Raw genomic sequence first — 21,582 nt, 5'->3', positions numbered from 1 at the left:
AAATGGATGGGGTGTCAGGCAGCACTCACTCTGTCATGACAACAACTGATGGAAGATATGCTGTTCAGCAAGTTTGTCCGGCTAACTAGGAGACGTGTGGACATGTGGCAATCAATCTCCTTACTCCCACTCTTCCTCCCCTGGGACCCCTGTGGCAGCATCCTTTTTGCTGGGCTGCTGGCACGACACTAGGTCCCCTCTCAGACCAGAACCCACACCCATGCACACCACTATGTCCGGCTGCCCCTCACGGCTCCATTGCTCTAAGGCCAGGCTCACCTTCTTTTGAAGGAGCTGAGTTCCCCATTGTTCTCCAAAGAACCTGTTTGAGCTGCTCCTTTTGCTTTCACTGTGAGGAAAATGTGTTTCCCCCTTTAAACCTCTGAGGCAGGAAGCTCAGATTGGTTGGAGCTAGTGAAGAAACTATTTGGCTTTAAAGAGACAGAAATATTGCCCTATCATTGGAGGAGTGCTTTAGTTTTACCAAGGTGTAAGCTTTTTCTCCATGTGCCTGCTGTCACACCAAATTTTCCAAACCTATATTTGTTGTTTGGGGTTATACTGGTGGATCCCAAAGGCCCTTATTACATGACACAAATCATGCACAGAGAGCCAGGCATGGTGTTGGATCATCTTCCCTGCATGGAGTGGGTGACTCTGGGGTGATTCTAGGAAGAAGAAACTCAAATACGTGGCTAGATGTGTCCAAATTTAGAGCCTTGGATGCGTCCCAGTGATTGTACCATATGGGTTTTCATGATAGTCTTTCATGAAGGTCTCAAGTTACTCAGTAAGAATTTACCAACCTTCAGTTACAAAGCCAAGAGTCTAAACCATTGGGAGCCATGAGAAAAAAAGGAAGATGTGGCCTGGAAAAAGTCTTCCAATCACCATACACCTTCTCTAGTTTTCTTCATATGGTTCTTTCAAGCCCCAAAATATGCATGACCTGACAAGAAAAGATGCACCCAGGGAGAAGATCAAACTTTCCCTTACAACCTTCCTACTTTCCTCTACCCCAGACCCAGGCACAGATAGATTTTCCCAGATTTAGCCAGTGCATCCATTCCAACCTGCTCTGGAAACTTTGAGATGATAGGCAGATGGTCAAACCTCTCATGGTTGACCAGCTGTTCCAATTGTCTCTTGCATCATCATAAAATTATAATGTTTTTGATTATATATTTTTGTTCACTACATTGAGACATGGGATTACTTGATGCTCACACTTGAAGGTGGGTACTAAGAGAACTAAATGTGGCAGGAAGTAGTGGACAATGGGGTGGCAACCCATGGAGGGAAGCAGCTAGATTCGGAATTATTGTCTTAATACTATATTATTGGTCCATAGCGTTAGACCAATTATTGCTACTAATGACTTGGAGGGCCCCAGGTAACTGTTTTCCAACTTGCAATAAAGACACAGACCGGGACCAGCTATGTAATTTGCAAAGTCTGGCACAAAAAGAATATGCCAGGCCCTTTGTCAAAAACAAACAAAAAAAATTAAGAATTTCAAGATGACATCAATAGAACAGTAAACCCTTCTAAGTACAGGGCCCTGTGCAACGGCACAGGTCACATACCCATGAACTTGGTCTTGATGAGGCTGCATACATAAAAGTCTAGAGGAGAGCTAGAATCATATTTCCTCCCCAAAATATCTCTACCATTTCCTAGATTCATTTCAAGTTACATATTCCTTGAGTGAAAGTTGTCCTTGGATGTTTTCATGGTCAGCTAATTGCTTCTCCAGGTATTATGCTCAGGTACGCTGTTAAGTTCCCTAGAGGGAACAGGAAACTAGTTGACACAGAATCCATGGATGCCACAAGAAATCAGATGCGGGTCTCAAATGGTAACAGCCTTGTGATCATTGGTCAAAAAGGAGCATGTGGCCCCCATCAGTCCCATCCTGAGCCCTAAGTTAGGAGTGATCTCCTTCTACAAGATTCTGGATAGAAGCAGTGTAGCCCCATATCTGAATTGTTCACTTAGCCACGCTCCTGATCATTGAGGGCTTCCTTCCACTTGCACCTATGCTGTGAGCCACAGGCCTCTCCACAGCTTGTCTCCTCCTGCAACCCTGGAAACACAACTTTCCACCCAGGATCTTGCTCCTTCCACATAGTCAGAAGCAGAGAGATAAATGTGGACAAAGCCACAGCTTCCTTTTTTATGGTTTCCTTTGATTCTTTCCATTTCACACACACACAGAAATGTGGATATAATGAATTTTCAAAAGGTGTGTGGTCATTAAGAGACATTCTTTGAATTCTATAGGAGTCTTCTTGTGGGGCTCAGGGTGTTTTCTGCTGCTCAGATCTAGATAATCTCAAAGCTCAACTTATTAAAATAGTGCAGAAATAATAACAGTAGTTTAAAAGAATCGTTCCCCCATTGTCCTGTTTCTTCTACAGATCGTCTTTGTAACTTTGGTGGATCCATTTCCTATTGCCTCCATAACAAATTCCCAAAACATTAGTGGCTGAAAACAATATAAACTTCATCTTCTGCAGTTATGGAGGACAAGAGCATGGAATTAGTCTTATGGAGATAAAATCAAGGTCTTGCAGAGCTGGTTCTTTCTGGAGGCTCCAGGAGAGAATCCATCCCTTGCCTCTTACATCTTCTAGAAGCTGCCAGATGTCCTGGGCTTGTGGCCACATCACACCAATCTCTGCTGCCTTCATCACATTGCCTTCTTGCCTCTCCTTAGAAGGACCTTTCTGATTACCTCTGGGGCCCACCCAGATAATCCGGAATAATCTCCCCATCTCAAAGTCATTAACTTAATCACACCTGCAAAGATGCTTATGGAATAAGGTAACATTCACAGGCTCTGGGGATTAGAGTGTGGCCATCTTTTGGGGGCCACCATTCAGCCTGCCACATTTGGGTGAGTTAACCTCTCTCAAGATTACAGTTAACCTAATCTTTAAAATGGAATACTTTCTTCAGACGGTCATTGTGAAACCAGATAAATTTGTAGACATGAAGTGGTACTCAAACCATAGTGATCAATAGGTATTAGTTAGAAGTAGTAATAGAACCCCCTATGCTAGCCTCATCGATTACCCTTCTAAGGCTCACCTACACATCAGAGATGCTGTCTTAATCAGCTTGCATAACCATAATACCACAGCCTGGGTGCAGGAACAACAGGAATTCATTTCTCACAGTTCTGGAGACTGGACAGCCCAAGCCCAATGTGCCAGCCAACTTGTTTCCCTGGGGAAGGCTAACCTCCTGATTTGTGGATGGCGCCGTCTCACCGTGTCCATACATGATGGAGCGAGGAAGCAACTCTCTGCTATCTCTTCTTACAAGAGCACTAATCCCGTCAAGAGGACCCCAGATTCATGAACTCATAAAAACCCACTTACCTTATCCCTAAATACCATCATGTTGGGGGTTAGGGATTCTGGGGCCTTCTCTCTTGGTGCCAAATAAATCTAGTCACTTGTACTTTGTAACAACCTCTTTTAAGTGGATATCACTCAAGGTTTCCTGGTTTCTCCCCACTCACTCCACCCCCAAAGGGCACTGCATGAAAAGGAAGACTCAGCACCTCCACAGCCTGTCTACCAGGATAAGGGATCTGGATTATCTATACCCCTGCACTCACACGTCTTTAATGAAATTGTCTTCTGGCTCCAGGGATGTGCAAGAAGAGCTGCCTCTTGCAGGATAATGGCAGCCATGTCACAAAAGAGATATAGGTGTTAGGTGTGACAGTGCACTTGGGGCTGAATCCCTCAAAGGAAACATTGACCAAACCCTCATGAAATAAGGACCATGCCCCCCAAAGAGCCTTTTACTGACTTCCACGATGTTATATTCGGTTACGAACCACAACCATTCAGTCCTGTTCTCAAACAGGTCTCTGTTTCCTCCTAAGGCTTCTCCAAAGATCTACCAAAAGTGACCACTCAGAATTTGTGTCTTCACCAGAGGGTCACAGTCTTGGAGCTTCAGGGGAAAAACTGTAGGACATGCTCTGAACTACTGTTGCCTCAAAAAGACTCTTCAGAGCAGGTTTGCAAGATGGCAGCACTGACTCAATGCTCAGACTCTACCAGTGAGCAAAGCCAGGACTACTGGGACTCTCAGTCTGGAAGCATATGTACCTCATGAAATCAGACGACTGACTCAAGATCCAGCAGAGTGAGAAGTAATGACATAGGACTGAGTAAACGGATTCAAGATGTGCCATTGAGGTGATTTGTTTGGAATATTGATGGCATTCTGTTTGATGTTCTACTTGTATGGCTATTTGTGGAAACCTTATTTCTTTCTCCTTAAACGAATTAGTAGACTGTGTATTTGTAAACCCACAACAACCGTCTTTAAACATTACCTCATCTTCACCTACCCTCAAAATTCAGAAACAAATGCTTCTACTAAGTTTCATTCACTTTCATGATGATAGAACCATTTGATTGGTTTAATAAAAATCTGTCCTCTTGTTTCCAAAGATACCATTGGAAAAATCGATTCTGCAGCAAAGCCCTATGTACAGGGTGATATATGAGAGTGATTGTTGTTTCATCAAAGACCATCAGACCACTGCTAAGGAGCAATTGTTGGTGTTACACACGGAGTTAATGTCTCCAAAACCTTCATAAGAAAACTAATATGATGTCTGGCTTCCAGGATCCCAATCTCTGGAAGTAAGGAAGTCCACTCCCAGGTAGTCCAGAAACCCAGGCAAATTTTGGAGACCTCAGGAAGAGGGAAATTCACTGAGATTTATGGATACAGCATGCAAAGTTTACTGGAGCAAGTGTTTGGGCCTTGGTTTCCTACTCGTAGGCTAGAAGAATGGCAGGGGCTTTGAAAAGTCTGATTCAAAACTCATTTTGAAAATTTCCAAAAGAAGTTTATCCTTTGGAATTGATAGTTCCTTACTATGATGAGGCTCTAGATTTCCTGAGCAAACTCAAGGAGGCTTTTCCGGTAAATTAAGATTCTTGCTGCATCTGTATAAATGATCAGGCCATGCATGGTAAAAACAATCTTCTAGGATCAACAATACTTGTTGGAGACTGTTTATGATCACAAAGTTGAGAACGCTACGAAAATGATCCAAAATTTAGAAATAGGCAGGAGAGATTACTGGAGTGTTCTATTGTTCTGTGTGGTGCTGTGCTTGATGATCAGCCGTGATATTTTACAACACTTTAAGGACAGAGAGAATTTTTGCACATCTCTGCCTTGGAGATACTCAGCGAATTTTCTGTCTGGTGGAATATAGAACTCAAAAATTCCATTTTACTACTCTCTTGAACACATCAACATTTGATTTCAAATGAGCTTTGTGTTTCTGTTTGTTTGTGTTTTTTGTTTTATTCTTTGCTTCTTTGTTTGTTTTTAACTAGGTTTCACACCCAGCATGGAGCCCAAACTCAAGACCCTAAGGTCAAGACCTGAGCTGAGATCAAGAGTCAGTTGCTTAATTGATTGAGCCACCCAAAGGAACTTTGAACCAATTATAGATCATACTGGTTCTCTAGTTAAGCCATGAGCTGCACAAAATCTTTGATGTGTTTATACTTGCCCAGGAGTCATGAGTTTGCTTTTTTTGAAAACTGCAGATAAGAAAGAGAGGCAGAAATAGCATGATTCAACCCTTGGAGGTGGAAATATACTGGACACAGAGAACAGCTAACAATTTGGAGTGCAGGAATCATTACCAGCCTTTACGGAGGGCCTACTGTGTCCCAGGCACTTGCCTCTCCATCATTATCACCTTCGTTCCTTACAAAAGTGTAAACGGATATTAACGGGAACAATGATATCTAGAAGAATCTCATTCTTGGAAGAGGAGTTGAGACTGCTTATAATGACTGTTAAATACCAGGCCAAGGAATGTGGATTCTAAGCCCTAGGCAGTAGAAGATTTCCAAGAAGTAGAGACCTAAGAAAACTATCCTAATAGGCTTAACCTGGTAACTGCAATGAGGACTGGAGAGGAAGAGATCAGGGGTACTGTACCCTCACACTGCACACACTGTCCCTCTCTTACCATCCATCTTAGGTTGAATTGTGTCCTCCTAAAGAAGTCCTAACTCCTGATACCTGAGAATGTGACCTACTTTGGAGCACGGTCTCTGTGATGTCATGTCATGAAGTTAAGGTTGAGCCCTACTCCAATGCCTGGAATCGTTTCATTCACAGTGAGGGAAGTTTACACACAGATACACACAGAGAACACCATGTGACAGAAGAGGCAGAGATTGGAGTGAAGCACCTAGAAGGCAAAGAACAAAGCTGGCCAGCCAGCACCAGAAGCTAAGACGCATCAAAGAAGGATCCTTCCCCAGAGACGTCATGGAGAGTATGGCCCTGGGAACGTCTCGGTTTGGCACTTGTAGCCTGTGCCAGAGAGACAGTAGCCATAACAATGAGACAGTAAGTTTCTGCTCTTTAAGCAACATTTTTTGGTCATTTGTTACAGCAGCTCCTGGGGGAACTAATATAGATTTTAAGGCCAAGAAGTAGGGTCCTGCTCTGGTAATTACCTAAAATGTAGGAGTCATTTCGAAATTGAGTAATGTATGCAGGCTCGAAGAATTCTGAGGTATATGATAAAAAGAAAGGCCTAAGAGGATGTCGGTGGTAGGATGAATATCCAGGTCACTTTCTGGTGAGGTCCCAGAGAAGGTGAGGACCATACTGCTGGACATTGGAGGGACGATGGCACTTGCTATAAAATGGCAGGGGGCAGGGGGCTGGGAGGCAGGCTAAACTGAGGTGGGCTGCTGGGTGGAGAGTAGACCATGTAAGTGATGAACTTGAATATTTAGCTGAGGAGAATTCCGAGAACAATGTGGAAGATGTGGCCTGGTTTCTCCTTGCTGCTTCTAATGAAATGTGTGAGGAAAGAGAGTGGTTGCCTATCTGCCAGCCAAGGAGCACCAAGATGGCCAGCTGCCAGCAGAGCCCAGGAAGAAGCAAGCAAGGTCCTCCCCTCAAGGCTTCAGAGAGCGCACGCCTCTGCTGGCATCTTGACTTTGGACTCCAGGAGCTACCACACAATCCATGGCTCAGCTGTTTCAACTGCAGTTTGGACGACCTGTTGTGCAGTGCTAGCCATCCAGTATGTCCCCTCCACCTTGCCCCTGCCTGTGTTCTTGTCCCATCCTCTGAGAAACCCAAAGGGCTCCCCTTCTGTGGCACGGTGTGAACAAGGCAAATCTTCTAGACTACACTCTTCCTCATTCCCACCACATTTCTGGCCCAAATAGACCCCGGGTCTCCCTGATGAGAGAGAGCTTGGGGCTTTCTCAGAATTTAGATTTCAGCCCTCTGAAGACTTTTCTTTTTGGAAACAAATATACAACACCAAAACAAAAACTAACAATTGTTTCTTTTAAAGAGACACACAGGAATTTAAGACCTGGGAGTGCGGTTAAGGCCTCCTGAACTCTGAAGGCAAACAGGCAGCCTGTCAGAGCACCATGAGCTGTGCGTCAGAGGTAAAAGCGGGCCCCAGTCCCAGCAGCAACAATCAATCCCTTGCTCTTACAGAATACCAACACTGCACAAAGGACTATTTTCTCTTAATCAGCAAAAAATGTCTCCTTAATATATGAAAATCACTCAGAGGAAAAGTGTGTGGGCCTGATTCTGCCACGATCAAGATCTATGGCTTGGAGAAAACCCAAACACAAACAGACCCCAAAAACCCACAATCCCCATGTGCCCCAGTATCTTTATGGATAAGAAGACCCAGATTGTCTCAATTCAATGCCTCCTACACAACAGCATCATGCGAGACTATCTGGGCCTCTCCCAATGAGGACAAATCCCAAGACTTTCCCCCCCACATGATTCATGACCCTGGGCCCATGTACCTACACAACTTCTCAGGTGTAAATGGCATCTTGTAAATGGCATCGGTAAAGTAAGCCCCTCCGTTGCTCCGCACCATCTCCTCTATCAGCTCCACCAGCTCCTGCACTTGAGCTTCCTTCTCGGCCTCTGAGGCTCTGTTGTTGAAGGCACAGCAGCGGTTCCCACACTCGCTGATGATGTTTCTTAGCTTCACATCTGAATCTGCCAAGAAGTCACTCAGGCTCTTCTCCTCCAAGTCATCTTTGCGAGTGAACAACACGATCATGTGCTTCAAGGCTGGCTTCCCAAACACAGCCTTGATCAATGCCACGGTCTTCTGCTCTTCTTCCCTGTAGAGGCCCACCTGGAGGACCAAGATGATGGCGTGGGGCCCAGGGCAGGAGTAGAGGACACACTGGCTGATTTCCCTGCACGTGGTATCCAGGGTCTCCTTGGTGTCAAAGAGCCCTGGGGTGTCAACAACAACAAGTTTCCTCCCCTTCCATTCCTTGGATGCTTTTTGACACTTGGTGGTGACAGCATGGTGAGCAATTCTAGACTCAAAGACTCTACTCCCCAGGATGGTGTTGGCCGTTGCGCTCTTCCCACTTCCACTTTTCCCCACCAAAACAATCCTCAGAGTGTTGTCCTGAGGGTGTGCCATGTCACTACCAGTGGCTGTGGGGTGTAAAAAAGAGAAGGAGAAGAAAAAGATTCAACGAAGGTAAGTGGAAACCATCACATTCCTTTTATCTCCTTTGTGTTTCTCCCTGAAAACCTGCAGTAGTGTACTATCCATGTGGGTCCCATAAAGACAAAAAGATGAAACAATTCACTCACCATGGAAGAAACAATAAAGTAGTTAAAGAGTTCCCCTACAAAAGAGTACCAGGTCCAGATGGCTTCATGGGGATCTCACTTAAACCTTTCTTAAACTATTCCTGATGACTTAAAACAGAAAGAAATCTTTCCTGTTCTTTCTATGCCACAAGTATGATATTGATCCCAAAGGCTAACAAAGATTTCACCAATAAATAAAGCTACAGACATGTCTCATTTGCGAATACTAATGCCAAAATCCCAAATAAATTGTCAGACACTAAAAAGTACAACCCCACAATTAAATGTGATTTATTTCAGAAATAGTAGGGTGATTCAATATGAGAAAATGGACTGTTACAACACATCCCCTTTAGTAGATTTAAGAAGAAAAATACCTTGATGCAAAACAGACATTACCCCAAAACCAACACTGTTTTAATAGATACTTCTATAATGTGATTTTATAGAAATATAAATTTTAAAAAATTTGTCTCCATTTTTTTTTCTCTGCAGCTAAAATAGTTGACTGTACACTTAATTTGGAAGCATGAAGAAAGGAAATTAGCCTGTAGAGTCAACAAAGAGAAGAACGATGAGGGAGGGCCAGCTCTACCAGATAGCAAAATATTTTAGCCCCTATAATTAAGGCAGTATGAAGAGTGTGTGAACATAGAGAAACCGAAAACAAAAACGGACAATTCAGAAATAGACCAAATTGGTCTACTATATTCATGAGTATCCAGTTAAATGTATTACATTACATTTATCTTCAGTAAAGCAGCATCTCACAGCAATGAGGAGAAAGATGGACTAATAACCAGCATTGGGATAACTACAAAACCACACAGAAAAGACAAAACTGCACCCACGTCTTCATGCCATTCACATGCTAAATACGTTAGAAATATAAACACTAAAAACCAATGCACATAAATACTAGAAGAAACTCAGACCAATCCTTTGTAACCTATGGGCAGGGCAACTCTTTCTAAGATTTGAAAGATTGTAAGGAAAAGGATTCATACATCTGACTACATAAACATCTAAAAGACAATGGGAGACAACGAACACCATGGACAATTAAAATACGAATGTCAGACTATATCAAAGAGGGTTAATTCTCCTCTTATACAAAGAATACCTAAAGGTACAGAGACAAATGTCCCATAGCTCGATAGAAAATGGAGCAAGACATATGAATAAACAGTTCAAAGAAAAAAAAAGAAATGCTAATGCTCCTCAACTATGTAAAAATATATGAACACTCACTTAAAGTAGAGAAATATAAACCCAACAAAGGAAAAGAAAAAACTAAATATAACAAATTAAAATTACACTGAGATACTATTTCTCCACTTACAGATTTGGCAAAAGTGCAAAAATTTGCTTCTATAATCAGTCGGTAAAGGTTTAGAGGAAACAGGTTCTCTGCTCCATGGCTAATGAGAATAGAAAAACAGTCTAAAACCTACAGGGGAGAAATTAGCAAATCATACAAATCACATATACATTTATTCTTGGATTGTGAGTCCCAATTTTAGGATTTATGCCTGTAGTGGTCAAGGGCAGGTCACCCCTAAACGTGCAACTTTGGCATACTGACTATTTCATATAAAAGTACCTTAAGACACATCCTGTGTGGGAAGATTACTAAGACCCTCTTCTGTCCCCCTGCAAGCAGGAAACAAATCTCCCATGTAAAAGGACCCCTTGCTGTCCAGGAGGTAAAGAGACACTCTCATGACCAGGGATGGGAGGTTTAGAGCCAAGAAGAGTGTATAAACAGCCTACTACTTTCTACTAATTTACTACCCCAGCCCAAAGTCTCTTTAGAATTCCTCCCTAACAGATGCTCCCAAAGTTAAGTTTTCCTTGTTTTGTCAATCCCTCACAGATCCATCGTCTCTTTGCCTAAAAAGTATAAAAACTGCCTGCCTTGGTCATCTCTCTTGGTCTTAGTTTCATTACTGAGCATCTGTGCACACTGCTTTTTTTTTTCTCTTATTAATCTGCCTCAAGTGAACGTAATTCTTAGTGCAGCTGGAAGACCTTGAAGGGTAGAGGAAGAAGTTCCCTTTCCTTATGTCCCAGAGCTACACTGACAAAAACACAGAAAAAGATAAGGCATATGTTTATTCTCTGCGTCACTATTTGTAATACTTAAAGACCAAAAACCTACCAAATGCCCACTAGTAGGGGTCTGATTGAATAAACCAAGGTACATACACACAGCGATGTACTATCCAACTATAGAAAGGAATAAGAAATACCTCACTATGCTGGGATGGAGAGATCTCCAGGATATTTCATTAAGCAAAAAACAAGGCAAAGTGAAGAAAATAATATTTAGTTTACTGTCATTTCTCTAGTGGGGAGGAACATGAAATGCAGGTACAAAATACAACATATATTTCATGCACATGAAAAAGCAATGGCAGATCATCTGAACCGTCACCAAAGAAGTTACTGACAGAGGGATGGGAGGAATAAGGCGGGGGCAGGGTAGAAGCTGGAAACTACTTTGAGTATACTTCGATGTCATAGATTTGTCTTGAAAGCATGTACTTCCTTCTTTTTGAGAGTTCGAATTACAGCTCTTTTCCTTTATGAAAGACCTACATGTGTACCTGCTGTTGCTGGCTGACATAAATTCAAAGAGGATTTTTCATTTGTACAAAAAAAAGCTGAACACGAATACAGCGTTCCACATTTGTTTTACAGCCAGTTGAGCTAATGGAGAGGCCGAGTGGGCCGTTGTCCATGCCAGCTGCCAATCACCTTCCCCGGGAACCTCACACAGGGGTTCACCATCCAGCCACCAGAGCTCTGAGCCAGATGAGCACGTGGGCTTTCTCTGAATTGAATTTGTGCATCTGTTAACAAGTTGTGTCTAAAAGTATCAGAAACACATAAGGGAGGTTATTTGGGGGAGATCTGGGAATGCGCACCCTTTTTCCATGTACATTCATGGTAATTGCTTCTCTCTTTTATCTCCTTTTGTTTCATAAAAGATTTCATAGGAACGTTCTGCTTGCAGATAGTGAGGAACATCTGGAAATAGCTTACATAATTATACAACAAAAACTATATTTTCAGACAACTAGTAAAAATCAAAAGCAAATGCAATACATAGTATTTGGTGTAATAGACAAACCACACAAAGAATTGGTCCAAGAAACTTGAAAATGCAGTTGCTTCATTGGCTATTGTCCTAATGGGATAGAGTGTAAGGCCAAATAGGGGGAAAAAACGTCAAGAAAATCTTAAATTGCTTTCAGGAATCCTGTCCTATTCTTAGCTTTTGTGCACATGTGTCGTTTTGAAGCCCAAGGACAAGCCCAGTGGCAATGAACACCCTTAGTGCCCATACTGTGCCCTTCAAATGCCATTTCCCACCAAAAACATGAAGAATCTTAGGAGAATGTACCGTTTCCAGATCTGGGCCAAGAAATGTGCAAGTGGATCCTACACTATCTAGTCATACTAGAAATCGAGGATTCTATCAAAAACTACTCAGAACGTGGGATGCCTGGCTAGCTCTGTCAATGCAGCATGCATCTCTTGATCCCACGTTCATGAGTTCTAGCCCACATTGGGTGCAGAGATCACTTTCAAAAAAAAATGTTTCGATCTTACCGAAAGGACTACAGGGCCAACTTGAAGAGGCTGACTGGACAGAGATGGGGTAATTTGAGTACCAATGAGAATAATAATGTCAATGGATTAAAATTCATCAAATATGTTGAAGTTCATGAATTCATATCAATACCATCATTGCAAAAGAAGTGAAGTGTTCTCTCTGGGTTATGCTAGGAAATGATATCATCAGTCTGAACATGGACAAAAATGAATCAAGCATTCCTTTTGGCTTATTAACTACACCTTATGAAATGAAAGTATGATTCAGGGGAAGTTTCTTTTTATAGGATTATGCCATCCAACCAATGAAGAAACATTGATAGAATTATAATACTATAATTTGCGACCGTGAATGAAACAAAGTTAGTCTAGGCTATCATTACTGTCTGCTACATTACAGAAAGAGACAGAAGAATATATAAGGTGCCTTCTGATGGACGTTTACAACTGCACTTATGAAATATTGCCACCCAAATAACCAGGCAAATCTTAATCTGATCAAGCCTCTCCTTAAATTTAAATTTATACAAAACACGGAAACTGGAAGAACATGTCATATGACGTCTTGAGGATTTAATGAGCAAAATGTACACTGTCCAATTCTCTTGGAAAAAGGACCAACCATTTCTTAACCAAAATCATTTTACAAAAAGAAACAGGAAGGTGAAAACTTATTTACAAAATTTAACTTAAGACGTATGAAAGAATCGAAATTTATGAACCGTATTTGGAGCTGATTTCAATTTTATTTTATTTTATTTATTTATTTTTTTTATTAAATTTTTTTTCAACGTTTTTTTTATTTATTTTTGGGACAGAGAGACAGAGCATGAACGGGGGAGGGGCAGAGAGAGAGGGAGACACAAATTGGAAACAGGCTCCAGGCTCTGAGCCATCAGCCCAGAGCCCGATGTGGGGCTCGAACTCACGGACCGCGAGATCGTGACCTGGCTGAAGTCGGACGCTTAACCGACTGCGCCACCCAGGCGCCCCAGCTGATTTCAATTTTAAATTCTAGGAGACGATCTGGGAATTGGAATACACCTGGTAATTTTTTAAAAATTCTAATTGCTTTTTGAACTCTGATTATGGTATATTTTAATGACCTTTATCTTCCAGACATACATATGTAAATAATTACTGATGAAGTGATAAAATTTAGTATTCTAGTAATGTAATACTTTTTAGTATTCGAATGTTTAAAGTGTATGCATATGTATTTAATCTCTACACCCAGCATGAGGCTCAAACTCACAAGCCTGAGATCAAGAGTCCCATGCTCTTCCCACTCAGCCAGAGAGGCGCCCCCACTCTAATTTTTCAAATGAGGAAATAGATGTGGCTCAGAAATGCTGAGAAGGTTGCCCAAGGTCACTGCGCTAAAGGGCTTTGGGCAGAGAAGGGATCCAATGCAAATTATGTCTGACCCTACACTCATGCATAACCCTTGCACGCTCTGATCTCTTCCTGGTTCCTTCTCAGGTCCTTGATTCTACATTTCTGTTTACATTGGATCAGAAATAGATCATGGGAGGCCAGGGGAGGTACTTTACTCTCTGTCCAGAAACATGAACTGGTAGCAACCCTGGAATTAGGGAAGGCAACCAAAGGGCTTCACGCACATTTGTTTTCTATAGAACAGCTCAATATCTCCCCGATGGCACCCCTTCCTTACCTCCTCTGTTACACTGTCGATCACACCATTTCTCTCTTACATGTTGGAAAGGACACAGCCAGCTGAATTCTAGGCTTCCTGTGCCATTTGTGACCTGGGTATCCCGGGGAATTTGATAAAACAACACGCACACCGTCTGGGATTCAGATTTTCTTTCAGGAAAAAAGAGGGATTGGGACAGACTGCTCTCTAAATTGCCTTCCAGCTCTAAAGACCTGCCTTGAGGACACTAGTTTCCCACTAAGGGAAATGGATGGGGTGTCAGGCAGCACTCACTCTGTCATGACAGCAACTGATGGAAGATACGCTGTTCAGCAAGTTTGTTCTGCTAAATAGGAGATGTGTGGATGTGGGCCAATCTCCTTACTCCCACTCTTCCTCCCCCGGGACCCCCGTGGCAGCATCCTGTTTGCTGGGCTGCTGGCACGGTATTTGGTCCCCTCTCAGACCAGGACCCACACCAATGCACAGCCCTGGGTCCTGCTGCCCCTCCCGGCTCTATGCCCTAGGCCAGGCTCACCTTCTTTTGAATGAGCTGATGAGTTCCGGAGTGCTCTCCAAAGAAGCTGTTTGAGCTGCTGCTTTTGCTTAACTGAGAGGAAAAAGTGTTTGCACCCTTTAAACCTCTGAGACAGGAAGCTCAGATTGGGTGGAGCTAGTGAAGGAACTATTTGGCTTTAAAGAGACAGAAATATTGCCCTATCATTGGAGGAGTGCTTTAGTTTTACCAAGGTGTAAGCTTTTTCTCCATGTGCCTGCTGTCACACCAAATTTTCCAAACCTATATTTGTTGTTTGGGGTTATACTGGTGGATCCCAAAGGCCCTTATTACATGACACAAATCATGCACAGAGAGCCAGGCATGGTGTTGGATCATCTTCCCTGCATGACGTGGGAGACTCTGGTGTGATTCTAGGAAGAAAAAACTCAAATGCGTGGCTAGATGTGTCCAAATTTAGAGGCTGGGATACTTCCCAGTGACTGTATCATATGGGTTTTCATGATAGTCTTTCATGAAGGTCTCAAGTTACTCATTAAAAATTCACCAGCCTTGAGAACTGGACAGCAACATGCAGAAGGTTGAAACTAGACCACTTTCTCACACCACTTACAAAAATAAACTCAAAATGGATAAAGGACCTAAATGTGAGACAGGAAACCATCAAAACCTTAGAGGACAAAGCAGGAAAAGACCTCTCTGACCTCAGCCGTAGCAATCTCTTACTCGACACATCCCCAAAGGCAAGGGAACTAAAAGCAAAAGTGAATTACTGGGACCTTATGAAGATAAAAAGCTTCTGCACAGCAAAGGAAACAACCAACAAAACTAAAAGGCAACCAACGGAATGGGAAAAGATATTTGCAAATGACATATCAGACAAAGGGCTAGTATCTAAAATCTATAAAGAGCTCACCAAACTCCACACCCGAAAAACAAATAACCCAGTGAAGAAATGGGCAGAAAACATAAATAGACACTTCTCTAAAGAAGACATCCAGATGGCCAACAGGCACATGAAAAGATGTTCAGCGTCGCTCCTTATCAGGGAAATACAAATCAAAACCACACTCAGATATCACCTCACGCCAGTCAGAGTGGCCAAAATGAACAAATCAGGAGACTATAGATGCTGGAGAGGATGTGGAGAAACAGGAACCCTCTTGCACTGTTGGTGGGAATGCAAATTGGTGCAACCGCTCTGGAAAGCAGTGTGGAGGTTCCTCAGAAAATTAAAAATAGACCTACCCTATGACCCAGCAATAGCACTGCTAAGAATTTATCCAAGGGATACAGGAGTACTGATGCATAGGGGCACTTGTACCCGAATGTTCATAGCAGCACTCTCAACAATAGCCAAATTATGGAAAGAGCCTAAATGTCCATCAACAGATGAATGGATAAAGAAATTGTGGTTTATATACACAATGGAATACTACGTGGCAATGAGAAAAAATGAAATATGGCCTTTTGTAGCAACGTGGATGGAACTGGAGAGTGTGATGCTAAGTGAAATAAGCCATACAGAGAAAGACAGATACCATATGGTTTCACTCTTATGTGGATCCTGAGAAACTTAACAGGAACCCATGGGGGAGGGGAAGGAAAAAAAAAAAAAAGAAGTTAGAGTGGGAGAGAGCCAAAGCATAAGAGACTGTTAAAAACTGAGAAGAAACTGAGGGTTGATGGGGGATGGGAGGGAGGGGCGGGTGGGTGATGGGTATTGAGGAGGGCACCTTTTGGGATGAGCACTGGGTGTTGTATGGAAACCAATTTGTCAATAAATTTCATATATATAAAAAAAAATAATAATGACTGTTAAATACCAGGCCAAGGAATGTGGATTCTAAGCCCTAGGCAGTAGAAGATTTCCAAGAAGCAGAGACCTAAGAAAACTATCCCAATGGGCTTAACCTGGTAACTGCAACTAGGACTGGAGAGGAAGAAATCAGGGGTACTGTACCCTCACACTGCACACACTGTCCCTCTCTTACCATATCGTAGGGTGAATTGTGTCCCTCTAAAGAAGTCCTAACTCCTGGTACCTGAGAATGTGACCTTCTCTGGAGCACGGTCTCTGTGATGTCATGTCATGAAGTTAAGGTTGAGCCCTACTCCAATGCCTGGAATCGTTTCATTCACAGTGAGGGAAGTTTACACACAGATACACACAGAGAACACCATGTGACAGAAGAGGCAGAGATTGGAGTGAAGCACCCAGAAGGCAAAGAACAAAGCTGGCCAGCCAGCACCAGAAGCTAAGACGCAGCAAAGAAGGATCCTTCCCCAGAGACTTCATGGAGAGTATGGCCCTGGGAACGTCTCGGTTTGGCACTTGTAGCCTGTGCCAGTGAGACAGTAGCCATAACAATGAGACAGTAAGTTTCTGCTTTTTAAGCAACAGTTTGTGGTCATTTGTTACAGCAGCCCCTGGGGGAACTAATATAGATTTTAAGGCCAAGAAATAGAGTCCTGCTCTGGTAATTACTTAAAATGTACGAGTCGTTTTGAAATTGAGTAATGCATGGAGGCTCGAAGAATTCTGAGGTATGTGATAAAAACAAAGGCCTGGGGCGCCTGGGTGGCGCAGTCGGTTAGGCGTCCGACTTCAGCCAGGTCACGATCTCGCGGTCCGTGAGTTCGAGCCCCGCGTCGGGCTCTGGGCGGATGGCTCAGAGCCTGGAGCCTGTTTCCGATTCTGTGTCTCCCTCTCTCTCTGCCCCTCCCCCGTTCATGCTCTGTCTCTCTCTGTCGCAAAAATAAATAAACGTTGAAAAAAAATTAAAAAAAAAACAAAAAAAAAACAAAGGCCTAAGAGGATGTCGGTGGTAGGATGAATATCCAGGTTACTTTCTGGTGAGGTCCCAGAGAGAGGTGGGGACCATGCTGCTGGACATTGGAGGGACGATGGCACTGGCTCTAAAATGGCAGGGGGCAGGGGGCTGGGAGGCAGGCTAAACTGAGGTGGGCTGCTGGGTGGAGAGTAGACCATGTAAGTGAGGAACTTGAATATTTAGCTGAGGAGAATTCGGAGAACAGTGTTTAAGATGCGGTCTGGTTTCTCCTTGCTACTTCTAATGAAATGCGTGAGGAAGGAGAGTGGTTGCCTATCTGCCAGCCAAGGAGCACCAAGATGGCCAGCTGCCAGCAGAGCCCAGGAAGAAGCAAGCAAGGTCCTCCCCTCAAGGCTTCAGAGAGCACACGCCTCTGCTGGCATCTTGACTTTGGACTCCAGGAGCTACCACACAATCCATGGCTCAGCTGTTTCAACTGCAGTTTGGATGACCTGTTGGGCAGTGCTAGCCATCCAGTATGTCCCCTCCACCTTGCCCCTGCCTGTGTTCTTGTCCCATCCTCTGAGAAACCCAAAGGGCTCCCCTTCTGTGGCACAGTGTGAGCGGGCAAGTCTTCTAGACTACACTCTTCCTCATTCCCACCACATTTCTGGCCCAAATAGACCCCGGGTCTCCCTGATGAGAGAGAGCTTTGGGCTTTCTCAGAATTTAGATTTCAGCCCTCTGAAGACTTTTCTTTTTGGAAACAAATATACAACACCAAAACAAAAACTAACAATTGTTTCTTTTAAAGAGACACACAGGAATTTAAGACCTGGGAGTGCGGTTAAGGCCTCCTGAACTCTGAAGGCAAACAGGCAGCCTGTCAGAGCACCATGAGCTGTGCGTCAGAGGTAAAAGCGGGCCCCAGTCCCAGCAGCAACAATCAATCCCTTGCTCTTACAGAATACCAACACTGCACAAAGGACTATTTTCTCTTAATCAGCAAAAAATGTCTCCTTAATATATGAAAATCACTCAGAGGAAAAGTGTGTGGGCCTGATTCTGCCACGATCAAGATCTATGGCTTGGAGAAAACCCAAACACAAACAGACCCCAAAAACCCACAATCCCCATGTGCCCCAGTATCTTTATGGATAAGAAGACCCAGATTGTCTCAATTCAATGCCTCCTACACAACAGCATCATGCGAGACTATCTGGGCCTCTCCCAATGAGGACAAATCCCAAGACTTTCCCCCCCACATGATTCATGACCCTGGGCCCATGTACCTACACAACTTCTCAGGTGTAAATGGCATCTTGTAAATGGCATCGGTAAAGTAAGCCCCTCCGTTGCTCCGCACCATCTCCTCTATCAGCTCCACCAGCTCCTGCACTTGAGCTTCCTTCTCGGCCTCTGAGGCTCTGTTGTTGAAGGCACAGCAGCGGTTCCCACACTCGCTGATGATGTTTCTTAGCTTCACATCTGAATCTGCCAAGAAGTCACTCAGGCTCTTCTCCTCCAAGTCATCTTTGCGAGTGAACAACACGATCATGTGCTTCAAGGCTGGCTTCCCAAACACAGCCTTGATCAATGCCACGGTCTTCTGCTCTTCTTCCCTGTAGAGGCCCACCTGGAGGACCAAGATGATGGCGTGGGGCCCAGGGCAGGAGTAGAGGACACACTGGCTGATTTCCCTGCACGTGGTATCCAGGGTCTCCTTGGTGTCAAAGAGCCCTGGGGTGTCAACAACAACAAGTTTCCTCCCCTTCCATTCCTTGGATGCTTTTTGACACTTGGTGGTGACAGCATGGTGAGCAATTCTAGACTCAAAGACTCTACTCCCCAGGATGGTGTTGGCCGTTGCGCTCTTCCCACTTCCACTTTTCCCCACCAAAACAATCCTCAGAGTGTTGTCCTGAGGGTGTGCCATGTCACTACCAGTGGCTGTGGGGTGTAAAAAAGAGAAGGAGAAGAAAAAGATTCAACGAAGGTAAGTGGAAACCATCACATTCCTTTTATCTCCTTTGTGTTTCTCCCTGAAAACCTGCAGTAGTGTACTATCCATGTGGGTCCCATAAAGACAAAAAGATGAAACAATTCACTCACCATGGAAGAAACAATAAAGTAGTTAAAGAGTTCCCCTACAAAAGAGTACCAGGTCCAGATGGCTTCATGGGGATCTCACTTAAACCTTTCTTAAACTATTCCTGATGACTTAAAACAGAAAGAAATCTTTCCTGTTCTTTCTATGCCACAAGTATGATATTGATCCCAAAGGCTAACAAAGATTTCACCAATAAATAAAGCTACAGACATGTCTCATTTGCGAATACTAATGCCAAAATCCCAAATAAATTGTCAGACACTAAAAAGTACAACCCCACAATTAAATGTGATTTATTTCAGAAATAGTAGGGTGATTCAATATGAGAAAATGGACTGTTACAACACATCCCCTTTAGTAGATTTAAGAAGAAAAATACCTTGATGCAAAACAGACATTACCCCAAAACCAACACTGTTTTAATAGATACTTCTATAATGTGATTTTATAGAAATATAAATTTTAAAAAATTTGTCTCCATTTTTTTTTCTCTGCAGCTAAAATAGTTGACTGTACACTTAATTTGGAAGCATGAAGAAAGGAAATTAGCCTGTAGAGTCAACAAAGAGAAGAACGATGAGGGAGGGCCAGCTCTACCAGATAGCAAAATATTTTAGCCCCTATAATTAAGGCAGTATGAAGAGTGTGTGAACATAGAGAAACCGAAAACAAAAACGGACAATTCAGAAATAGACCAAATTGGTCTACTATATTCATGAGTATCCAGTTAAATGTATTACATTACATTTATCTTCAGTAAAGCAGCATCTCACAGCAATGAGGAGAAAGATGGACTAATAACCAGCATTGGGATAACTACAAAACCACACAGAAAAGACAAAACTGCACCCACGTCTTCATGCCATTCACATGCTAAATACGTTAGAAATATAAACACTAAAAACCAATGCACATAAATACTAGAAGAAACTCAGACCAATCCTTTGTAACCTATGGGCAGGGCAACTCTTTCTAAGATTTGAAAGATTGTAAGGAAAAGGATTCATACATCTGACTACATAAACATCTAAAAGACAATGGGAGACAACGAACACCATGGACAATTAAAATACGAATGTCAGACTATATCAAAGAGGGTTAATTCTCCTCTTATACAAAGAATACCTAAAGGTACAGAGACAAATGTCCCATAGCTCGATAGAAAATGGAGCAAGACATATGAATAAACAGTTCAAAGAAAAAAAAAGAAATGCTAATGCTCCTCAACTATGTAAAAATATATGAACACTCACTTAAAGTAGAGAAATATAAACCCAACAAAGGAAAAGAAAAAACTAAATATAACAAATTAAAATTACACTGAGATACTATTTCTCCACTTACAGATTTGGCAAAAGTGCAAAAATTTGCTTCTATAATCAGTCGGTAAAGGTTTAGAGGAAACAGGTTCTCTGCTCCATGGCTAATGAGAATAGAAAAACAGTCTAAAACCTACAGGGGAGAAATTAGCAAATCATACAAATCACATATACATTTATTCTTGGATTGTGAGTCCCAATTTTAGGATTTATGCCTGTAGTGGTCAAGGGCAGGTCACCCCTAAACGTGCAACTTTGGCATACTGACTATTTCATATAAAAGTACCTTAAGACACATCCTGTGTGGGAAGATTACTAAGACCCTCTTCTGTCCCCCTGCAAGCAGGAAACAAATCTCCCATGTAAAAGGACCCCTTGCTGTCCAGGAGGTAAAGAGACACTCTCATGACCAGGGATGGGAGGTTTAGAGCCAAGAAGAGTGTATAAACAGCCTACTACTTTCTACTAATTTACTACCCCAGCCCAAAGTCTCTTTAGAATTCCTCCCTAACAGATGCTCCCAAAGTTAAGTTTTCCTTGTTTTGTCAATCCCTCACAGATCCATCGTCTCTTTGCCTAAAAAGTATAAAAACTGCCTGCCTTGGTCATCTCTCTTGGTCTTAGTTTCATTACTGAGCATCTGTGCACACTGCTTTTTTTTTTCTCTTATTAATCTGCCTCAAGTGAACGTAATTCTTAGTGCAGCTGGAAGACCTTGAAGGGTAGAGGAAGAAGTTCCCTTTCCTTATGTCCCAGAGCTACACTGACAAAAACACAGAAAAAGATAAGGCATATGTTTATTCTCTGCGTCACTATTTGTAATACTTAAAGACCAAAAACCTACCAAATGCCCACTAGTAGGGGTCTGATTGAATAAACCAAGGTACATACACACAGCGATGTAC

At 42.8% G+C, this 21,582-nt stretch overlaps 1 protein-coding gene across 10 annotated transcripts in view; it reads right to left on the bottom strand.

The window, feature by feature from the left end:
• Positions 1–21,582, bottom strand: part of LOC124525068 (GTPase IMAP family member 7-like) — a 190,168-nt gene that overhangs the window by 103,948 nt on the left and 64,638 nt on the right. For 6 of the 10 annotated variants that reach the window (XM_047097505.1, XM_047097504.1, XM_047097511.1 and 3 more), the window contains 2 exons: positions 18,545–19,198; positions 7,864–8,517 (listed from right to left, as the gene is read on the bottom strand). In XM_047097505.1, the coding sequence (XP_046953461.1) occupies positions 7,864–8,517; positions 18,545–19,184 (1,294 nt within the window). In that variant the 5' untranslated portion in view covers positions 19,185–19,198. Of the gene's footprint in view, positions 1–7,859; positions 8,518–14,495; positions 14,599–18,544; positions 19,199–20,702; positions 20,712–21,582 lie in introns of those variants that run through there. The other 4 variants (XM_047097506.1, XM_047097509.1, XM_047097522.1 and 1 more) reach the window with 4 other exon arrangements.

Source organism: Lynx rufus, unplaced genomic scaffold, assembly GCF_022079265.1.
Source record: "Lynx rufus isolate CCGP_SWC_20201006 ecotype Redwood Valley unplaced genomic scaffold, mLynRuf1.p SCAF_4, whole genome shotgun sequence".
Lineage (NCBI taxonomy): Eukaryota > Metazoa > Chordata > Mammalia > Carnivora > Felidae > Lynx > Lynx rufus.
This window is presented reverse-complemented; position numbering and strand designations above follow the sequence as displayed.